This window comes from Solanum verrucosum, unplaced genomic scaffold, assembly GCF_900185275.1.
Source record: "Solanum verrucosum unplaced genomic scaffold, falcon-dt-bn FXZP01000287.1, whole genome shotgun sequence".
Classification (NCBI taxonomy): domain Eukaryota; kingdom Viridiplantae; phylum Streptophyta; class Magnoliopsida; order Solanales; family Solanaceae; genus Solanum; species Solanum verrucosum.
This window is the reverse complement of record NW_026020292.1, coordinates 1,198,681-1,217,530: the sequence shown is the minus strand read 5'-3', so window position 1 is coordinate 1,217,530 and position 18,850 is coordinate 1,198,681. Positions and strand designations below refer to the sequence as shown.

Below are 18,850 nucleotides of genomic sequence, written 5' to 3'. Positions count from 1 at the left end.
ATTCAGCCATGAAATCTTTAAGTGCTACACTAGAAAGTGGGTCTCCCCAAGATGTGTTTTAAAAGTTGATCTAAGGAAGGCGTATGTCACCTTAGACTGGAGCTTTTTAAGAAAGCTACTAGTGGATATGGGATTTCCTGGTAAATGTATACATTTGATTATGACATGTGTGTCCACTGTGTCATACTCCTTGCTAATTAATGGGGGTTTGAATTCACCTTTTAAGGCTAAAAAAAGATTGAGACAAGGAGATACCATGTCTCCTTATCTCTTTGTCTTCGTAATGGAATACTTAAGAGGGGAGCTAAACATGCTTGCACATAATGGAGATTTCAACTTTCATCCCAGATGTAGTAAATTGGGTAGTGTGCACATATGCATTGCAGAACAACATGCTATAGACCTATAATCTTTGACATGGGTAGGGGTTGGCAACTTTGATATCAAAGTAATGACAATAGTGTTAATTGCATGGTGCATAACACCTATTTTGAAGAAATATTGCATACCCTCTACCACATCTTCCTTAACTATCTCCAGTTCCTAGTGAAAATTCAAAAGGAAACTCATCCACCCCTGGGATTGTTGACAGCTTTATAAATTTCTTCATAAGTTAATTATCTGATCATCTTGTGTTGTTGTTGTTGTAGGTTGAGACACTGACCTGTCTTAACCACTTCTGAGTTAACACATGGTAACTTTGTAGCACTATCCCTCATTAAGCTTGAAAACACCTTAATAAACTCTATTTCATGAATAGCTAGGGGGTCAGTTAATTTAGTATTGCACTTTGTATACACAGAAGTAATATCATTATGGCTAGATCTAATTTTCCATTATGTATGAAGGTATTTGGTATTATAATCACCACTCTTTATCCAAGTTGCTCTAGATTCTTGTCTAAACACCTGCTCCTCGATAGAGCTCCATTTCTCCACCTCGATAATTAGTTTTTTCTCCTGTTCAATCAACATGTTATAATCCAGTACTTGCCCTTTGATATTCCCTTGGACAAATTTGAAATTCTCCCTAGCTAGAGTCAGACTTTGTTTATAACAAGCCATATAATCATTTATCTTGCGCAACATGCTCTTCAATGTTTTCAATTTAGCTCATACTCTCTGCAAAGGCAACTCTATGTGAACACTTGTCTAGGCCTACTTCATGATTTGATGAAATTGAGAGTGCTTCATAACATTCATATAAAGTCTAAATGACCTAGGGTGCAAATTTAGTTAAGGACAACATCTAATGAGAATAGGTGAGTGATTTGATACTATAGGATTCAGAAAGTCAGCCTCCACATGTCCAAACTTTTGTATCCAGTTTTAGTTTCCAAGTGCCCAGTCTATCTTGTTATAAACTCTTCTCCCAAAACATTTGTTTCTTGCACCAGGTATAGTGCCAACCAATACTTTTTAAGGGGGACAATTGTATGGTATCTAACAAGCCTTTGAACTCCTTCACCTCAACAATTGTAACCATTAAGCCCACTCTATCTCATGTACTAAGACACTATTAAAGTCCCCTCTCAGTAACAAATAATAGTTCTATTGTAAGTCAATCTTAGTCAGTGCATTCCATAACCTGTCCTTATGTTGATTATCATTCATAGTATAAACAATAGTGAGATAGAGAATAGTTTGGTTTCTCGGATCCTCTACACTACAATGAATATACCGATCTTGGCAGTTAATGATAGTCATATTTATGTTGTTTCTCCACAATAACCAGATTCTATCATTTGGTGTGGCTGCATAATTAAAGTAAGATTTTCAACCCTTTGCCATGGTCTGCATAATTTTTTGAGCACGAGGTTCCTTTACTCTTGTTTCCAGACATCCAAAAATATCAATCTTCCTCCTGGCCAGAAGGAACTTAATCTTCTTCTGTTTATGGGATTAATTGAGGCCCATAATGTTCCAAGTTGCAATAATCATGGTGGGCTGAATGACATGAACTTTCTAGCACTATCATGTTCAATCATCTTTTATTTACCACTCCTTTGATTCAACACAATAAACTCTGTGTTAGCTTGTTCTCTTCTAGGTTCTAGAGTTGGCACTTCATCTACTTCTATGTTCAGTTGCTTCTTCCCAGAACCTGTGAGTTTCAGTTTCTCCACAGTTGTCTCAATGCTCATAGTATTGCTATTAGGTACTGGAATGAGTTTATTATCTTTTATTTCCCTTCATGTCTTCATTGTTGGTTTCGTGTACCTTACTGGATTTTTTCTGGCTTTAATCTCTGGTGCATTCCTTACAACTGCAACATCTGCCTTCTGCTCCTTTTGGTACCAATTCTCATCATCTGTATGCCCAAATTCGAGACATTCATAATAGTACTTTGGCCTCCAGTCATAGTCCATCGATGCTCCCATGGTCCAGAAAGAGTCTCCAACTACACCAACTCAATCAAGGGTTGAGAGAAATCAACCTCTATAAGAACTCGTGCATATGAGATTTTGTCAGCATTTGCAGTCACATTATCAGTGTGCAAAGGTATTTCTACTGCACTAGCTACTTTAGTCAAAGCCTTAGCTGGCCAATACCCAACAGGTGAGCCAGGAAACATCACCCATATTGGAATTAAGCTCAACTTCTTCTGAGCAAAGTCAAAATCAATCTCCCATTACTTAAGGATCACTGGTCTATTATTAAAGTAGTAAGGTCCATATTTGAGAACTTCCTCCTTATCCTTGTTTGTGTAGAACTTAAAAATAAAGTATCCTTCGTCATGAATTAGCCTCTTCGGAGTTTTGACAAAGCCCCATACCCTTTTAGCAATTTTTTTCATTAGTTGTTCTGTAGGGGAATCGCCCAACAAATATCCTATAAGAGTTGGATCCCAAGTTTTGGCATGTTCTCTGATACTTCTTACTCAATTTTGACGGTAGAAATGTCGTTTTTCAGATATGACGGTTTATAAGTCAGAGCCTTACCAATTCGACGATTCTCCTTTGCAGGGTTTACTAACGACGTGGGTTGATCATTTGAAGTGTCTGCATCTGAGAAGTGTAATCAACGCATCACCGGGTTTCGATTCTCCTCTTTCACTAACTGCAATTGTATCTCCTCTTCTCTGCTACTATTGTGTGATTCCTCCGATATCGAATGAAACCCTGGTGGTAAGTAGCTTCCAAAAGTTGTAGGTGGAAGTCTTCTTGGTATACCCGTCGCCGGGGGTAACATTGTTGGAAAGTAAGGCGGTTAATCGGTGCCGGCTCATGGTTAAATCCGGCCACAATCGCAACCTTGCTATAGTGCGCCGGGAGCAGTGGCGGATCTATGCAGAGGTTTGGGGGTGCCACGCCACCCCCGAACTTCTACGGAAACTCTATATATACATAGGTATATATATATATATATATATATAATATTTATATAAATATAAAGCGTGCCACCCACAGAACAAAATTGTCTTGTGGTGCCATGGTAGGAGGGCAACTTTAGAAAGCTGATGTTACGGGTTCAAATCCCATTTGTACCTATTTTTTTGAGAAATTTGATGCAGACGTTTTTTAAGAAAAAAAAAAAGGCTCCAAGCACTGGCACAATTTTTATTTTTATTTTTTTATAATTGTTATTGACTTAAATTAAATTAATTACATTATTACTCCTTTGACTTTTCTTTTATTTGATTAAATACTCAATAAAAGTGTAATATCTTATTATTTACATTTTATTGATTGATTTATGATATATATCGAAAAGACAAATAATTTAATCAAATATAAAATTAATTTAATCGATAAGTCTATTTGGCACCCACGGACTCTAAATCCGGGATCCGCCACTGGCCGGGAGAATGACGAATCCGACCTAACGTGCGCCTCCTCTTATTTGATTGGCTAAGCTTTTCTTCTACACTAATAAGACCATTTTTTTGTAGGATTAGGCATCTATATACTAGCCTCATCTCAATGATCATGTATATTATTCCATAAGTTAGTGTTGTAACTTCTTGCACATTAATATATAATCAATGATTAATGAAGGTGAAGATTAATTTTTTTTAAAAATGTATAAACACCTAATAATTCTCGTGTGTGTATATGGAGATTTAATTGAATTTAGTCCCAAAAGAAGGCTCTCAAGAGATACATGCATGTGTAATGTGTTGTTTCGACAAACAGACGGTCCAGGTGAATGTGCAAATTTATTACTTAAATTAATGTAGCTGTTATTCTCACTGCCTCTCTATGGTAAGTGCACACACACCATTAGGCCGCAAATTGACATGACATTGTTATAGTAGTTTTTTGGTAGTATCTATATGTTTGGAAGCTCCCTATTTAAATTCCCATTATAAAATATTCAACATAATAAGTAGGACATTAAAATAATTCTCCCTCCGTAAATACTTACTTTTATATGTTTTGTCTAGAAAATTAAAAGATAATTTATTATTATTATTATTATTTAAACTAATATTCAAAAAGGTAATATAATAAATCTTCATTTTATTTATTGTTTTTATTTATTATTTTTTAAAATGTTTGACAAGTCAATACTGAACAAGTAAAAATGAATCGACGGAGTAGCATCAATTCCACTCATGTGCTTACATCATGCTTTCACTTCAACTTGCTCTATAAAAATCAAAAACCAATTCTTTCTTCTTTCATAAAACCTATCTTAACATTTTTGACAAAAACTTCCTACTGAAACATGGAGCCAAATGAACCTTTGTTAGAATCAGAAGAACCACTATTGGCGGCGGCGGCGGAGCAAATTAGCTCTGAACTTGAAGAAATCCTATCAGACACAAGCTTATCACGTATTCAGCGTTTTAGAAGAGCTTCAGTAATAGAGTTGAGAAATCTGTTCCGTCTAGCAGCTCCTTCCATCATTGTTTACTTGCTTAACAATGTTACTTCCATGTCTACACAAATTTTCTGTGGCCATCTTGGAAATCTTGAACTTGCTGCTGCTTCCCTTGGTAATAGTGGCATTCAACTTTTGGCCTATGGTGTCATGGTAATTTTGTTTCACCTTTATATATTGTTTTACAACCTCAAGATTTATTAGTAATACTCCCTTTTATTCGCCCCTAATTTATCTGACATCGTTTAATTAGGCACGAAATATAAGAAAGGAAAAAACAACTTTTGAAGTTTGTGATCTGAACAAATCTTAGACATTTTTTCAGTTCACTTTTACTTGTCACTTATTTCTAAAATAGATTTTCATTTTTACTTATCACTTTTGACATATTAAGAAAAAATAATTATTTATTTCTATGTTTTACCCTTAGCATTAAATTTCTATTCTCCAAATCATTTTCCAAGACCTAATAGGGCTAGTTTGGTAAAATACTTATATCAATAATTGTTTTCTTAATGGGTGTGTCAAGTCAAACAGTGACCAAGTAAAAATAAACTACTGAGGAAGTATATAAAACAGAATTTTAAAGTTAAGTTATTTCAACTATAAGAATATGACATTCATTTTGCGATCTACTAAAAAAATGTGTCGCATACATTCAGGTGTGGAGCCAGTGTGTTGATTATAGGTTCAAATCCTGAATTTGTAGTAAGAAATTAAATGGAAAATTCAATAACTTTAGAAAATCAGAATTTCAAACTTATAAACTTCAAATTCTGACTCCGCTGCCTGCATATATTGGGATGAAAATGATTATAGTATAGATTACACCTTTATAAGTAATTGTATATATACTTACAACAAATTATATATATATTGGAGCAGCTAGGAATGGGAAGTGCAGTGGAGACATTATGTGGTCAAGCATATGGAGGTCACAAGTATGAAATGCTAGGAATATATCTCCAAAGATCAACCATACTTCTTATGTTAACAGGAATACCACTAATGGTGGCATACTTATTTTCTAAGCCAATCTTGATTTTACTAGGCCAATCCAAGAAAGTAGCATCAGCAGCAGCACTATTTGTCTATGGTTTAATTCCACAAATATTTGCTTATGCAGCCAATTTCCCTATCCAAAAATTCTTACAAGCTCAAAGTATTGTTAACCCTAGTGCATATATTGCTGCCGTTACATTAATTTTTCACCTTTCTTTAACGTGGCTAGTGCTTTACGTATTTAATTGGGGATTATTTGGTGGAGCTTTGGTTTTGAGTATTTCATGGTGGATAGTTGTGATTGCACAATTTGTGTATATTTTGTGGACTGATAGATGTAAGAAAACATGGAGTGGATTTAGCATGCAAGCATTTTATGGATTGTGGGATTTTTTCAAGTTGTCACTTGCTTCAGCTGTTATGTTATGTCTAGAGACTTGGTATTTTCAGATTTTGATTTTAATTGCTGGTTTGCTTCCAAATCCTGAAGTGGCATTGGACTCTCTTGCTGTTTGGTAAAATATGTCTACTTAGCAAATTCATTACTCTCTCTCGTCTATATTACGTGAATTGTTGAGACTGTTTTTCAGGAGACTAGTTTGAGAATAATCTAAAGGGTAATAGTGGAAACTAGTCTTAGCATTTTGAGACTGTTAATTCACCGTTCAAAATAAGTGAATTTTCAAAGTTTTAAAAAATTGTTTTTTCGATATTTACCCTTCATTTAATGAGGTCCTTTTTTTAATTAATTTACGTTTTTTAGGAGACTAGTTTGAAAATAATCAAAAAGTAATAGTGGAAACCAGTCTTTAATTTGTGTACTTAAATATTTTTTTTAAGAGGTATATGTCATACTCCGACAATTTAGTTAATATGGATTAGAGGGAGTAGTAAATTGTTTAATTATATATTTCTAATTTCTTGAACTTTTTTCTTGATATAATGATAATTATTAATTTGTGATGCAGTACGACAATTCTAGGGTGGGTGTTCATGATATCCGTTGGGTTCAATGCAGCAGCAAGGTTAGTGATTAATTAATTACTGAATATTTACTTGATATTATATATTCTTCATTTTTACCATGATATAATATAAATAAATGTGCTAGGAATTGTTTCTTGTGTTGTCAAAAGTTTGGACCACATTAGGGGTATATAATGGTATAGTTCTTAGAAAGGATATGTCATGCCAAATTGCCAATTTGTTGTTTGACTAATCTTGATAGGTTATTTTAATTAGTTATATTTTTGTTCTTACATATAATTTACTAAAACTAACAATATTCATACTAAAAAGGCCTAGTGACTGGTGTTGGTGTCTGGATTAAATGAGGAATACTAGCTTTTGAAGCATTTTTGTGTTTTTTCGAAAGTATCTCCTTATAATTATGTCATTTATTTAAAAAGGATGGGTGATAGTGACTTAAATTTCATAGTTAAATGAAGAATTGAGGAGACTTATTTTCTTTTATATGGACTTCTAAATTCTGTTGTCCTAGATTAAAGATGTTAGTATAATATGAAAGTTATAAAACATATATAGTGATATATTTTTCGAAACAAACTAAAAAAGGAACTTAAAAGCTTTAAATTGAAACAAAGGAAGTATTCAGTAGTATTATGCCCAATAACCTTAGAAATAGACGATCTTGAACTTTTGAGCCCTACTTGCTTTATGAACAAACCTTTAAGATCAAAATTCAAATTTGTTCAACTTAAATAATTAACAATTTGAAATATTTAGTAACAATATATAAAAAAATTTAAAAAGCACAATAATAAAATTGATAATTTAAAATATTTAATAAAAACATATGATAAAATCGTAGACAATGCCTTTAATCGTAGACAATGCCTTTTTATTTAAAACTCTCTAAATAATAATAGAGATTGTGTCATATACGTAAAATGGGACTAATAAGGGGGTAGATGGTTTTCTGTTAATTGCCTTTTACTTGTTTATTTGTTAAAAAAAATAACTATTAAAAGACAATTGAAAAATAAAATATCTCTTGGCAGTAGAATTGATTTGATGCATCATCCAAGAAATCGCACAATCAAAGTACAATATTTGAAAGGGATAAGACCAAAAAAAATATGATAGCAAAACCAATAATTAAAATATGAAGAAATAGGTTACATCGAAATATGTGACAAAATCACAAAAGAATAACAAATCATAAATGTTGCATCATTAGAAATAGTAAGTTATTCACGTAGGCACATATATACATTTAAAATACAATATTAAATAATGCAGGGATAATAGGGTCTGCCCAAAGTTTGAGATTATTACGGCAATTTCGATCAAAATTCGAATATATTCCGAACCCTTTTCCCTTTTAGTTATATTACACACACACATATATATATATATATATATCATATCATGTTAGTTATAATTTTTATTACGCTATTAACACACTTATAAAGATTAACTTATAATTATTTTATATAAATATTTTAATTGTTTAAATAATTTTGGACACTACTGCCAGTATACACAAGTTAAAATTATTTTAAAAAATTTTGGACTATCACAAAATAATCTTTACATGAATGCAAGTTTGGTGTTGCATGATTGCCAACCTTCTATTTGATCAACATAATTTGGGATTAGGATGAAGAATCCTAATTAATTACATTAACATATTTATAAATGTTGTAATTATTTAAACATTTCTATCGATATATGAAAGCTAAACTCGATACATGCAGTGTTCGAGTGAGCAATGAGTTGGGAGGTGGACATCCAAAATCAGCAGCATTTTCTGTTGTAGTGGTGACAATGAGTTCATTTGTGATTTCTGTTGTGTTTGCAATTTTGGTTTTATTATTCCGCCATGTCATGAGTTATGCCTTCACGGGTGGACAAGTCATTGCTGAAGCAGCCTCAGATCTTGCCCCACTCTTGGCTATATCTCTAATACTCAATGGTGTTCAACCTGTTTTATCTGGTATCATTTATATTCTCTCTCCTACTTTTATTCTTTCACTCTCTTTACATTTACTACATCTACTAGACTATAATTTTTTATTTTTTGATAATAACAGATTATTACTGAATTATCTTAGAAAATTATATATTTTTATGGAATCAACAAAAAATATGACTTTTTCTAGATATATAATACTTTCATTCCAGCTTTACTAGTCTAGTATTACCTCTTAAGGAGCAATAAATAGTTTACTATATATATCAATCTTGAATATAATACAATTTAAAGTTTTTGAGAAATATATTGGGATAAATAGTTTCCTAAACTAAACAAGTAAAAAATGAATATTTATTTTTAATATAATGAATAAGTAAAAATCAAATCGAAAAAATAAATATCAGTTAAATCCATAAGATCTTTGGAATAAAAAAAATTTCAAGTATGACTATGACCCCCTCTTAGGAGGAATCAAAGCTTTATTTAATTTCGTCTTGGGATTTCAATTTTCAACGAAATAAAGTTGGAATGTTTTTTGAATCTTTATCATGACATCAATCTCGAGATGTGCTCTGTGGACTTTATGACAAATTTTATTATTTAAGATAAGTAGACAGAGTATGTTTTACTCACTCACGCATGTGACTTTAATTTGTTCACTTAAGATATGTTTGTTAATTGTTGGACTGAACTCTTTGCATGTTTAAACTATTTATAATTATATTAGAGTTGATGAATTTATTAGATTATCATAAAGGATAGATTTGTTTTTTTTTTTTTAGCGAAGGGATATACATGACTAACCTAACAATATAGTACTATATTACTATTTGTTATCATCAATTATTGGAATAAAATAATACTAATATATGAAAATATTTGAAGGGGTTGCTGTTGGATGTGGATGGCAAGCATTTGTGGCCTACGTTAACGTTGGATGTTACTACGTTGTTGGCATTCCATTGGGTATTGTTCTTGGATTTTATTTCAACCTTGAAGCCAAGGTATATATAATATTTACTTTACCTTTTTATAATTTGTATACAGTATATATGTTTTTTTAAAAGTTATAACAAATTTAATTATTAAATTTATAGTTATAGTCAATTCTGATGTTATTAATATTGTTTTGGTTAATTGTGAAGGGAATATGGTTGGGAATGTTAGGAGGAACAGCTATGCAGACTATCATATTATTGTGGGTCACCTTTCGAACCGATTGGGAGAAAGAGGTAAGTTGTTTGAGTAATTTTGAAATTTTTTTTTGAACTTTTTCCAAGATTTTTAAACATATTTTCAAATCTTTTGAGTTCATTTAAAACTGATTTTCAAAAATTAAATATTCTAAAACCTAATTTCTCCAAAAATTTATACTAAGCTAGCGATTGGCCACAATTTTCCAAATATTTTAGGCAAGTTATTTTTGGGTGAAGTTTCATCATGCACTTGATCATAGATTTTGGGAAAAATATTTAACTTTTTAAAAAATAAATATGATTTATATCTATAAGTTCTAAAAATTATTTAAAATATCCATAAGTTTGTATTATCATTTTATAATGAAATATTTCGTGAAAAGTCATGACAACGAACATAATTTATATGAATTTGAAAAAAAAGAGAGGAAGAAAACAAAAGGAAAATACCATTATTATTACAACTGGCAATTGGAAGTGATGTCGGAGAGCAAACTCAGATAAAAATGGCATAAAATAGGTATATAACAGTATAAATTTTATACAACAAAGTAGGACTGAAATGTAATCCAAAATTATAAATGATGGATATTTTTATAGAATATAAAAATTTGGGGTAATTTTTAAAATTGCCAAAATACTAGAATTTGGCCCAATTTTTAGTTTTTTTTTCTTTCTAAAACTAGGGAACTTGAGATGTTTGCCAAATATATTTGCCAAATAATGACAAATTATATGGTCAAAAACTAATTTTTATTTTTTTCTAAAATATATTTTTGGCCAAACAACACCTAGTAGTGCTAATTTTCGATCATGGAATATCATTTGAATAAAACTTTAACACTCTATTTGGATCATTGTTATTAATTGTTTCATAATGTACTGTAATGTATTGTACTCTATTGTATTGTACTGTATGGTAGATACAATGTTTGACTAGACTGTATTGTTTGTTGTTGTTTAATAACATTTTTATTGTGTGTTTGATTGTATTGTATTGTATTGTAATTTATAAATTTACTAAAATATCCTTAATTATTCTAGGGTAGGAGGTTTGACTAGAATTAAATAATATAGGGTAAATGGTAAAATAATATTATGAAATATTATGTAAGAATATAATTGAAAAAAGAAATTAAGTAACAATGGGAACACACCAAATCGGTTGTTCCATAAAATGGGGGTTTTCATTGTTACGTAACAATGAAATTTAACAATACAATACAATACATTTTAAGTAACAATCAAAACAAACATTATAGTTATGATAACAATACAATACAATGAATAACAATGATCCAAACAGAGTGTAACCTTAATATGAATTTAAAGTATATAAATTACCAAGCCTTCTTAATTCTTGTTGTATTTTGCTTTTGGCTAAATAGTTTAGGTAAGTTTGAAAACAGACATCTTGATTGTTGACTAACATGTTCCTATAATTTCTCAGGTGGAGCAAGCAAAGAGTCGATTAAATATGTGGCAAAACAATATTAAAAAACCATTGTTCAATGATTGAGAGTTATATTAATCAATAGGGATTAATGCATATGTAATAGTTGACTTATTAGTACCTTTTGGTTCTTGTTTCATCAACTAGAGATGATAATTACATGGGCGAGCACGAGCTTAATATTTATCAATATGAATTAATATAAAGTTGTTTTGGATTATAGTTTTAAAAGTAAAAGTAAAAGTAAAAGGGACGGTACCACAATAACTATTAATCATGTTATAAAATATAAGCTCATAATATAAAGAGAAGAAGACCTTCGATTTACTCAAACAACCATAACTTTTTACTCGGAGCTTGGAATTCAGCAAATTTGGCGGTGTTGGAAAGAGGACCTTCGATTTGATACCTCATGGGCCACCTAACTCTTTATTTTGTAAAAGATATGGTGATTTGAAGTTGACCCAAAACAAAAAGGTGTTACACGACCCTAATTATTTCAGTGTGTATTATTTTCCTCAGTGGAGAAAATAGATGAGGGTTACTCTAAAAATCCTGCTAAGCCAGTTTAAGCAGGATGAAAATGGAGGATAGAAATTCTCGTGCAAGGAAGGGCAAGACTCAAGATTTTGTTTTTTGATTGCCCTGTCCGCCTTCTTTCGTCAAAGAAACTTTTAAAGAAGACTTGCAAGGGACAAACTACATTAGATTAGTCCCTTTAACTAAGCAACAAGCATATTAGTATTTTACAGAGATGGTATAATGATGCCTATGGAGAAAGACATGGAACTTTTGGAAACCTGCACTCTTTCATGGTGTCTCATATTGACAATATATAATGAATGGCAGGAAATCATGCATAGTACGTAGCCTCAATTGGTTGACTATCTAAATTTTCACCTCTTCCCCTTTGCATAAAAATAATGAATGGTACTGGATCATATCATGATTTAGAAAACCTTAGCGTTCCACACCAGCAATCCAGCATCATGGCAATCGCCATGTTTTATCATCCTCCACTCCAGATACAAGTCCATAGACATTCTCGCTGGTCATATCTGCAATGTGACGGGGAACCATTTAATTCCTCGGGAATATCTTGATCAGAATTATCACCAAAGAAGAAGTCATACCAGCCCGTTGAATTCCAGCCATAAGTGAAATAATTTTGCTGAATATCAAAGTAATGATGACAGAGGAAGTAGGAGCCTTGAACCTGATATATATGCAGAGTTATCCACCCCATTAATGAGATGGTGTGCAGGAGGAGATGATGTGTTACATCTCAAATTGTTCTTATTCTGCTTATACACAATGTGGACGCCAAATTCCTTCAATTGAACACCAGAATATAGAGTCATTGAAATGCTCATAGAGTCTCCAGGATCCAAGTAATTATCTCCTATTTCCCAATGGCATAGCCATGTGAGATCTTCATCATTATCTGGAATACCATGAATTATTGGACTGTATGTCCATCTCAGATCCTTGGTCTTATTTACCACTCTAACATGAAACTCATTCCAAAATATTTATTTCTCCTTGTACAATAAGCTATGCTGGCCTTTCCATAGATAACATATAAGTTTAAACCCTGAATGTCATGATTAGGCACATCAAAACTGATTGAGGACGACCCTTTAGCATTGTAGCTTAACCAGCTCACTTCCATGGACAGAAGTACTGAATATGCCAAATTCATAGAGGCCCTGCATATTATTCACAAATATACATCAGTTATATCTTGCTTCCCCTATTAGTGTGATAGGAGCAAGAAACTCATGTTTCTTAACCAAAAAGTTTCCTAGTTAAAAAAGGGCAGCCTGGTGCAAAACGCTTCCTAGTTGCCACATATAAATGGGGACTAGTAGGAGAGCATACCTGTATAGGACATTTCCATCTTGTAAGAGTCAGGTTGTTGTATATAGTGTCACTCAAGAACGTCAAGTTGGGTAAACCCAGAACGCTGATTAAGTCATCATCAAATAAAGAAATATATTTTAGCTGGAACATTTCCTGAACCTCAATTAGTTTGTTGCAAGAAAATTCAATGTTGTCAATATGTTTGGTAAATTTGATAACCGCTCAAGTGATCTGCATCCATGTAAACTCAAGGTTGTCACACTGGCTGGGATCTCTGGAAGATATTTAAGTTCTTCGCATTTATCTAACTCAAGTACCTGGAGACTGGTAAGCCCCTTGATGCTATCTGGTAAGCTATGAATTGGATTCTTACTTAAAAACAAGTTCTGCAGTGTGGAGAAATCACCAAGCTCCACTGGAATCAAATCACTAGATAGACCACATCCAATAAGACTTAAGGTTACTAATGCTGAGATACTGTAGTTAATAGGTTAACAATTCCAGGAGATTTTCTCGGGCTTGAGACTAAAGTGCACAGATCTAAACTCAGTAAATGCTTCTTACTTACAGAAGTGGAAACTTGATGGTTAGCAGTTCCACCGGCAGGCATCAAGCTCTAGCAATGAATGCATTTTACCCAGCTCTAATAAAGACCATACAATTTTTGAGCAACCATACAGAATAAGCTTCTCGAGGGAATGAAGATTACTAATACATCTGGGAAGCCTCCATAGACTTTGGCAGCCTCTTAGGTTCAAAATGTGGAGTCTCTTTAGTCCCCCAATCGATTTATCAATCTGAGTCAACCTAGTGCAGTACTTGAGAATTATCCTCTCAAGATTTGGGAGCTTTGAAAAGTCAGGGGTATAGGACAGACCTTCTGAATGACTCAGATTCAGAATCTTTAATGCACTGAGAAGCTGTAAGACAAAAAAAAAAACAAATCATAAGGGGCTTGTTACTCAAAAAAAATACATAAGAATGTTGAATCTTAGACGTGGAAGTGACTAAATTTATCTCCTAAAAGCAGACAAGTACATAAATGTAAACTGATTGCTAACATTCTGTAGACTAGGAAGTCACTTCAGAAACCAGATGTTCAGTCAGCTATGTTCTGCAGAACCAGTAGGCGGGATTATTAATAGAATATAACAACTTCCGCTATGGAGTTTGTGCTTAATTAATTTAATATTGTTTGCTAAATATATTTTGGTTTTAAAAAATAAAAGCTTAAGAGAGAGTGCCATATTTACCTTGTTTCCTTCAAAAAGATGATGCAACTTACTGTAGCTCATTTCCAGGGCCACCAGTTTCTCCATAGGTAAGCCATCAGGTAAACATTTATATGGAAATTTGTGCCAACACAACCACCTCAATGACTTTGGGAACTCCTTGTAATTTCCTTTAACCGTTAAATTGTCAAGTTGCAGCAGTCTTAATTTGTCCATACCAAAAAATGCATCAGTGTTAACGCTGTCCACCTTCTTTGATTTTCCATTTGATTCTATTGAGGAACCATAAAGGCTAACTTTACGAGGCTGTGGTTGCCTTGATTGATCATTTTGGCGTGACAGCCTTGTTTTCCTTATTAAGTAGGCACATTCCTGCAAGTACTCTTTTGCTGTTGGATGATATATAGAAGAATCTTGGTGGCTTATCTTTGTGTGCACAAGACCTAAGGTTCAGGCCTTGAATCATATCTGAAGCCTGATGAAAAGATTACTCATTAGTGAAAGATAGAACATAAAACTAGATTTGCGAAAGTAAATGTAACAGCAAAAATAATGGATCTTACATTTTTTTCTCTCAGAACTTTAAATGAGTCCTTGAAATGCCACAATCTACTCCGTCTTTCAGGATGCTTAGGTGATTCTTGGAGTATAATTTCTCGTCCCATATCTCTAACTAATGGATGCATCCTCAGTTTTCCATATTCATCAATTATCGACAAGAATCTATCTTGGAGATTCTGAATCCCAACCATTGAATAATATCCACATGCATCAAGTATAATGACAATATGGTCTACATTCTTTCCAAGAAAGAAGCAGGCAATGTCAAGGAATAGGCTTTTGTCATGATCATCTTGTATAAACTCAAAACTAATTTGCAGTTTCTTGGATAATTGACTAATAGGAATTACCTCTAGTTTCTTCAGTGTACTTTCCCATACATCTAAGCTTTTACAAGAGAGAGAAGAACCCAAAACTTGTAAAGCTAGAGGACATGCATCCAATACAGTATTCTATGATCCTTGTCAAGAACTTGGTGTAATTCTCAACTGGATGGTCTTGTCCGAATGCATGCCAACTAAATAGTTCAACTGATTCGCCTATATTCAGTTTCTGAACATGATCAATCAATTCAATTTTACAAGCCCTTAGTAACTCTATGTGCCGAGTTGTGATCACTATAATTTTACTACCTGAATAAAAGCAATCTCGCATTCCTATGATAGCAGTCCACTTCATCAACATCATCCAGCACAACGAGAACCCATTTACTATAAATATCACTTTTGATCTGATTGATTCCATCTTCAACACTTTGAATGTCAATTAGTCCATCGGTAGACTCGGAAAAATCTCTAACATTGTAGAGGAAGCTGCTTCTTTCAAAGTTAGAGTTAAATGCATATATATTTGGCGATTGTTGTCTTCCCTATACCACCCATACCACAAATGCCCCAAATACCAACATCGTCTGCTTTATGTTGCAACCACAAGCAAATATCGTTAACCCAAAAATTCATACCAATTAGGTAAGGAGCAACACTGAGGATTGAACGGTTTACTTTATTCTCAGTAACTTTCACAAGTTTCTCTATAAATCTCAACTCAGTCCTACAATGAAGATCAAAGTGGAACAAACAAAAACAGAAATGTTGGTTAGCTGGGTAATATCAAGTTAAAAGTCATATATATGTGTTAGGTTTGATAAACAGAGTAACTATGCCTGATAATTATGAATTTTTATACTTTCTTCTGAAACATACACAAAGATATGTGTATTGATTTGGCTACTCTACCAATGAGTATTTACTCAAGCTTTGGTTTACTATATCTGTTTTCACTGAAGTTAGTAATGTTTTCGGTTATTGGACTATTTCGTTGATGTAACTGTTTCCTTTAATTAGTTGCTATGTTTCCTTCACATACTTTTATTTGTTTTTCCTTTTCATACATACTTTTATTTGTTGTACTCGAGCCTAGGTCCTCCGGAAAAAGCCTCTCTACCTCCACGAGATAGAGATGAGTTTTGCGTACACTCTACCCTCCCCGAATCCAACCTGGGGTAATGTTGTTGTTGTTGTATGTGGGGAGTTGATCATTATAAACACTATGGGTGTGTTTGGTACGAAGGAAAATGTTTTCCATGTAAAATGTTTTCCTGGAAAACAAGTAGATTGTTGACTTATTTTCTTATCCTTTATAGGTGAGTAGAAAATATTTTTCGAAAAAGATTTTTTAGTGTTTGATTTATGAATGAAAAATATTTTTGAGAAAATATCTTTTATTTTTACTAGAGAGTAGAAAATTATTTTTGAATTGAAATTGAAAATACTTTTTAAAAGTAAACTTAAATCTTTTTTTCGGGGTGGGGCTGGCGTGCGGGGGGGGGGGGGGGTGTGAGATGGGGTAAAAAAATAAAAAATTGAAATTGAAAATATTTTTAAAAAACAAATTTAATTTTTTTTTTGGAGGGGGGTCGCGGGTAGGGGTGGGGTGAAAAAAATAAAAATTTGAAATTGGAAATATTTTTTAAAAACAAACTTAATTTTTTTATGGAGGGGGGTGGTAATGGGGCTGAGGGAGGGGGGGGTTAAAAATAAAATTTTGAAATTAAAAGTAAGGAGTGGGGTGGAGGTGAAAAATAAAATTTTAAAATTGAAAGTATTTTTTTAAAACAAACTTTAATTTTTTTATTTTTTTATGAGGGGGGGTGGGGGGGGGGGGGGGTCGAGGGGGTGAAAATAAAATTTTAAATTAGAAATATTTTTTAAAAAAAACTTAAATTTTTTTATTCAAGTTTTTGTCCCTTCCGTTCCTTGTTCAAGCGAGCATTGTGTATTAAATAGATTATTATTTGATGTTAAGCATGCCAAGGCCTAAAAATGAAAGTTCAATTGACAATCATCTATAGTTTAACAAGTGTTAGACACCCAATTTTGGACCTCCATAATATAAATTAATCATTTCGAGCTTCTTCAATTTGAAATGACTTAAAATAATTAGTTTTATAAAATTAAAAAAATTAAAAAATAAATATAGTTTTCAAGTTATTTTAAATAGTTTTGTCACTAGTTATGATTTTTAGATAATATATATGTTTTACATTATTATGTATATAATTAGTATATTTTATGAATATTCGAAAATCCTCTCAAAAGGATTTTGTTTTAATTAAATATTTGGTTAATTAGTTTAGTTATATAATAGTTTATATTCTAAATTATTTAGTTTATATTTGAGTTAATTATTTTATTTAGTTAAGATTAAGAATCTCATTAATTAGTTATATTAAATTCGTTCTACTTAATTATTAGTCGAATTTACTAATTTCATCAATTCGACTAAATTCTAAAGTTTGCTTGGCTATAAGTGAAATTCAGTTGGCCTAGTCTTAAATTCAAGTCTAGCCATTTCACTCCCCTTTATTACCTCATCCTTAAGGCCATTATTTTGGGCCTTTCTCACCAAAAGACTAATCCAGCAGCCCATTTGTTTTTCTTTAAAAATCTCAGGCTACATTTCTAACCCAAAACATGCCCATTTTACTCTTATTTCCAATTCCAAAGACCCACACAATTCCAACAATACCCGGCAACCATACAACATCAATACCAACGTGACCCGACCCCGCTTCTTCTTCCCAGCAGACGCGAAACCAGAAAATAACGAGCAACCCAGAAATCCAGCCCAGCGATCCAGCGAATCGACCCGAAGCGCATCCCTCTCCAATGTGTCGTGAGAAGAACGTTGGGAAAATCGTCCTTCATCATCCAACGTGTCGCAATCGCCTTGCCTTATCGTCCTTCTCAAGCAATCTAGAGGGTCAAATCAATTTACTGTTTGAATTTGTACTGTGCCAGCCGTCCCAATCTTATCCTTTCAAAGGGATTCGAATTTTGAATTCGAAAATCCCTTCAAAAATCCAATCCATTTTCCCCAACTTTTGGTACCTTCGTCTCCTCTATAAAAGCCACTCGTCATCTTTAGTTTTTTTTGGGAGATTTTAGTTGGAATTTGAGAGGAACACAAAGCTACTGGTCAAAGACTTGTATAAAACATTTGGAGAGAAAATTAGGAAAAAACGTTGAAAAAAGTAAGGCAAGAAAATTGAAGAAACTTTCATTCACTGGTATTAAGAGAAAAATAAATAGATATAGGATATGTAAGGAAGAACTAATCCTAGTCTAAGCTCTACTCCCCTGTTTTCGCTTGGCATAAACTTGCGAGAGGTCCCGAGATTTAGTCCATTTTTTTTTTACTATTCGCGTTTGAGTTTGTGCCTGTGCTCGTGTGGTGGAAGCCGTCTCTGTAGCTTCGTAGTTGTCCCGGTTGCTGCTCCA

The 18,850-nt window shown here is 32.8% G+C and overlaps 1 protein-coding gene and 1 pseudogene across 1 annotated transcript; one reads left to right on the top strand and one right to left on the bottom strand.

Annotated features, from left to right (window-relative positions):
• Positions 1-4,634: 4,634 nt before the first annotated feature.
• On the top strand, positions 4,635-11,629 carry LOC125834571 (protein DETOXIFICATION 40-like). Its single transcript, XM_049513712.1, has 7 exons — positions 4,635-4,979; positions 5,712-6,343; positions 6,797-6,853; positions 8,549-8,787; positions 9,652-9,770; positions 9,912-9,998; positions 11,413-11,629. Exons 1-7 carry the CDS (start codon positions 4,671-4,673, stop codon positions 11,479-11,481), a joined length of 1,512 nt encoding a protein of 503 aa, XP_049369669.1. The 5' UTR covers positions 4,635-4,670; the 3' UTR covers positions 11,482-11,629.
• Positions 11,630-13,509: 1,880 nt separating this feature from the next.
• On the bottom strand, positions 13,510-18,491 carry LOC125834511 (disease resistance protein RPV1-like; annotated as a pseudogene).
• Between the last annotated feature and the right edge of the window lie 359 nt (positions 18,492-18,850).

What these genes read in the sequence shown, in the direction of transcription:
- LOC125834571 (XM_049513712.1), top strand. Translation starts at nt 4,671, where the DNA reads ATGGAGCCAAATGAACCTTTGTTAGAATCAGAAGAACCACTATTGGCG. An exon ending in TTGGACTCTCTTGCTGTTTG is followed by an intron (nt 6,344 to 6,796) that starts GTAAAATATGTC and finishes TTTGTGATGCAG; the next exon opens with TACGACAATTCTAGGGTGGG. An exon ending in TGTTCAACCTGTTTTATCTG is followed by an intron (nt 8,788 to 9,651) that starts GTATCATTTATA and finishes AAATATTTGAAG; the next exon opens with GGGTTGCTGTTGGATGTGGA.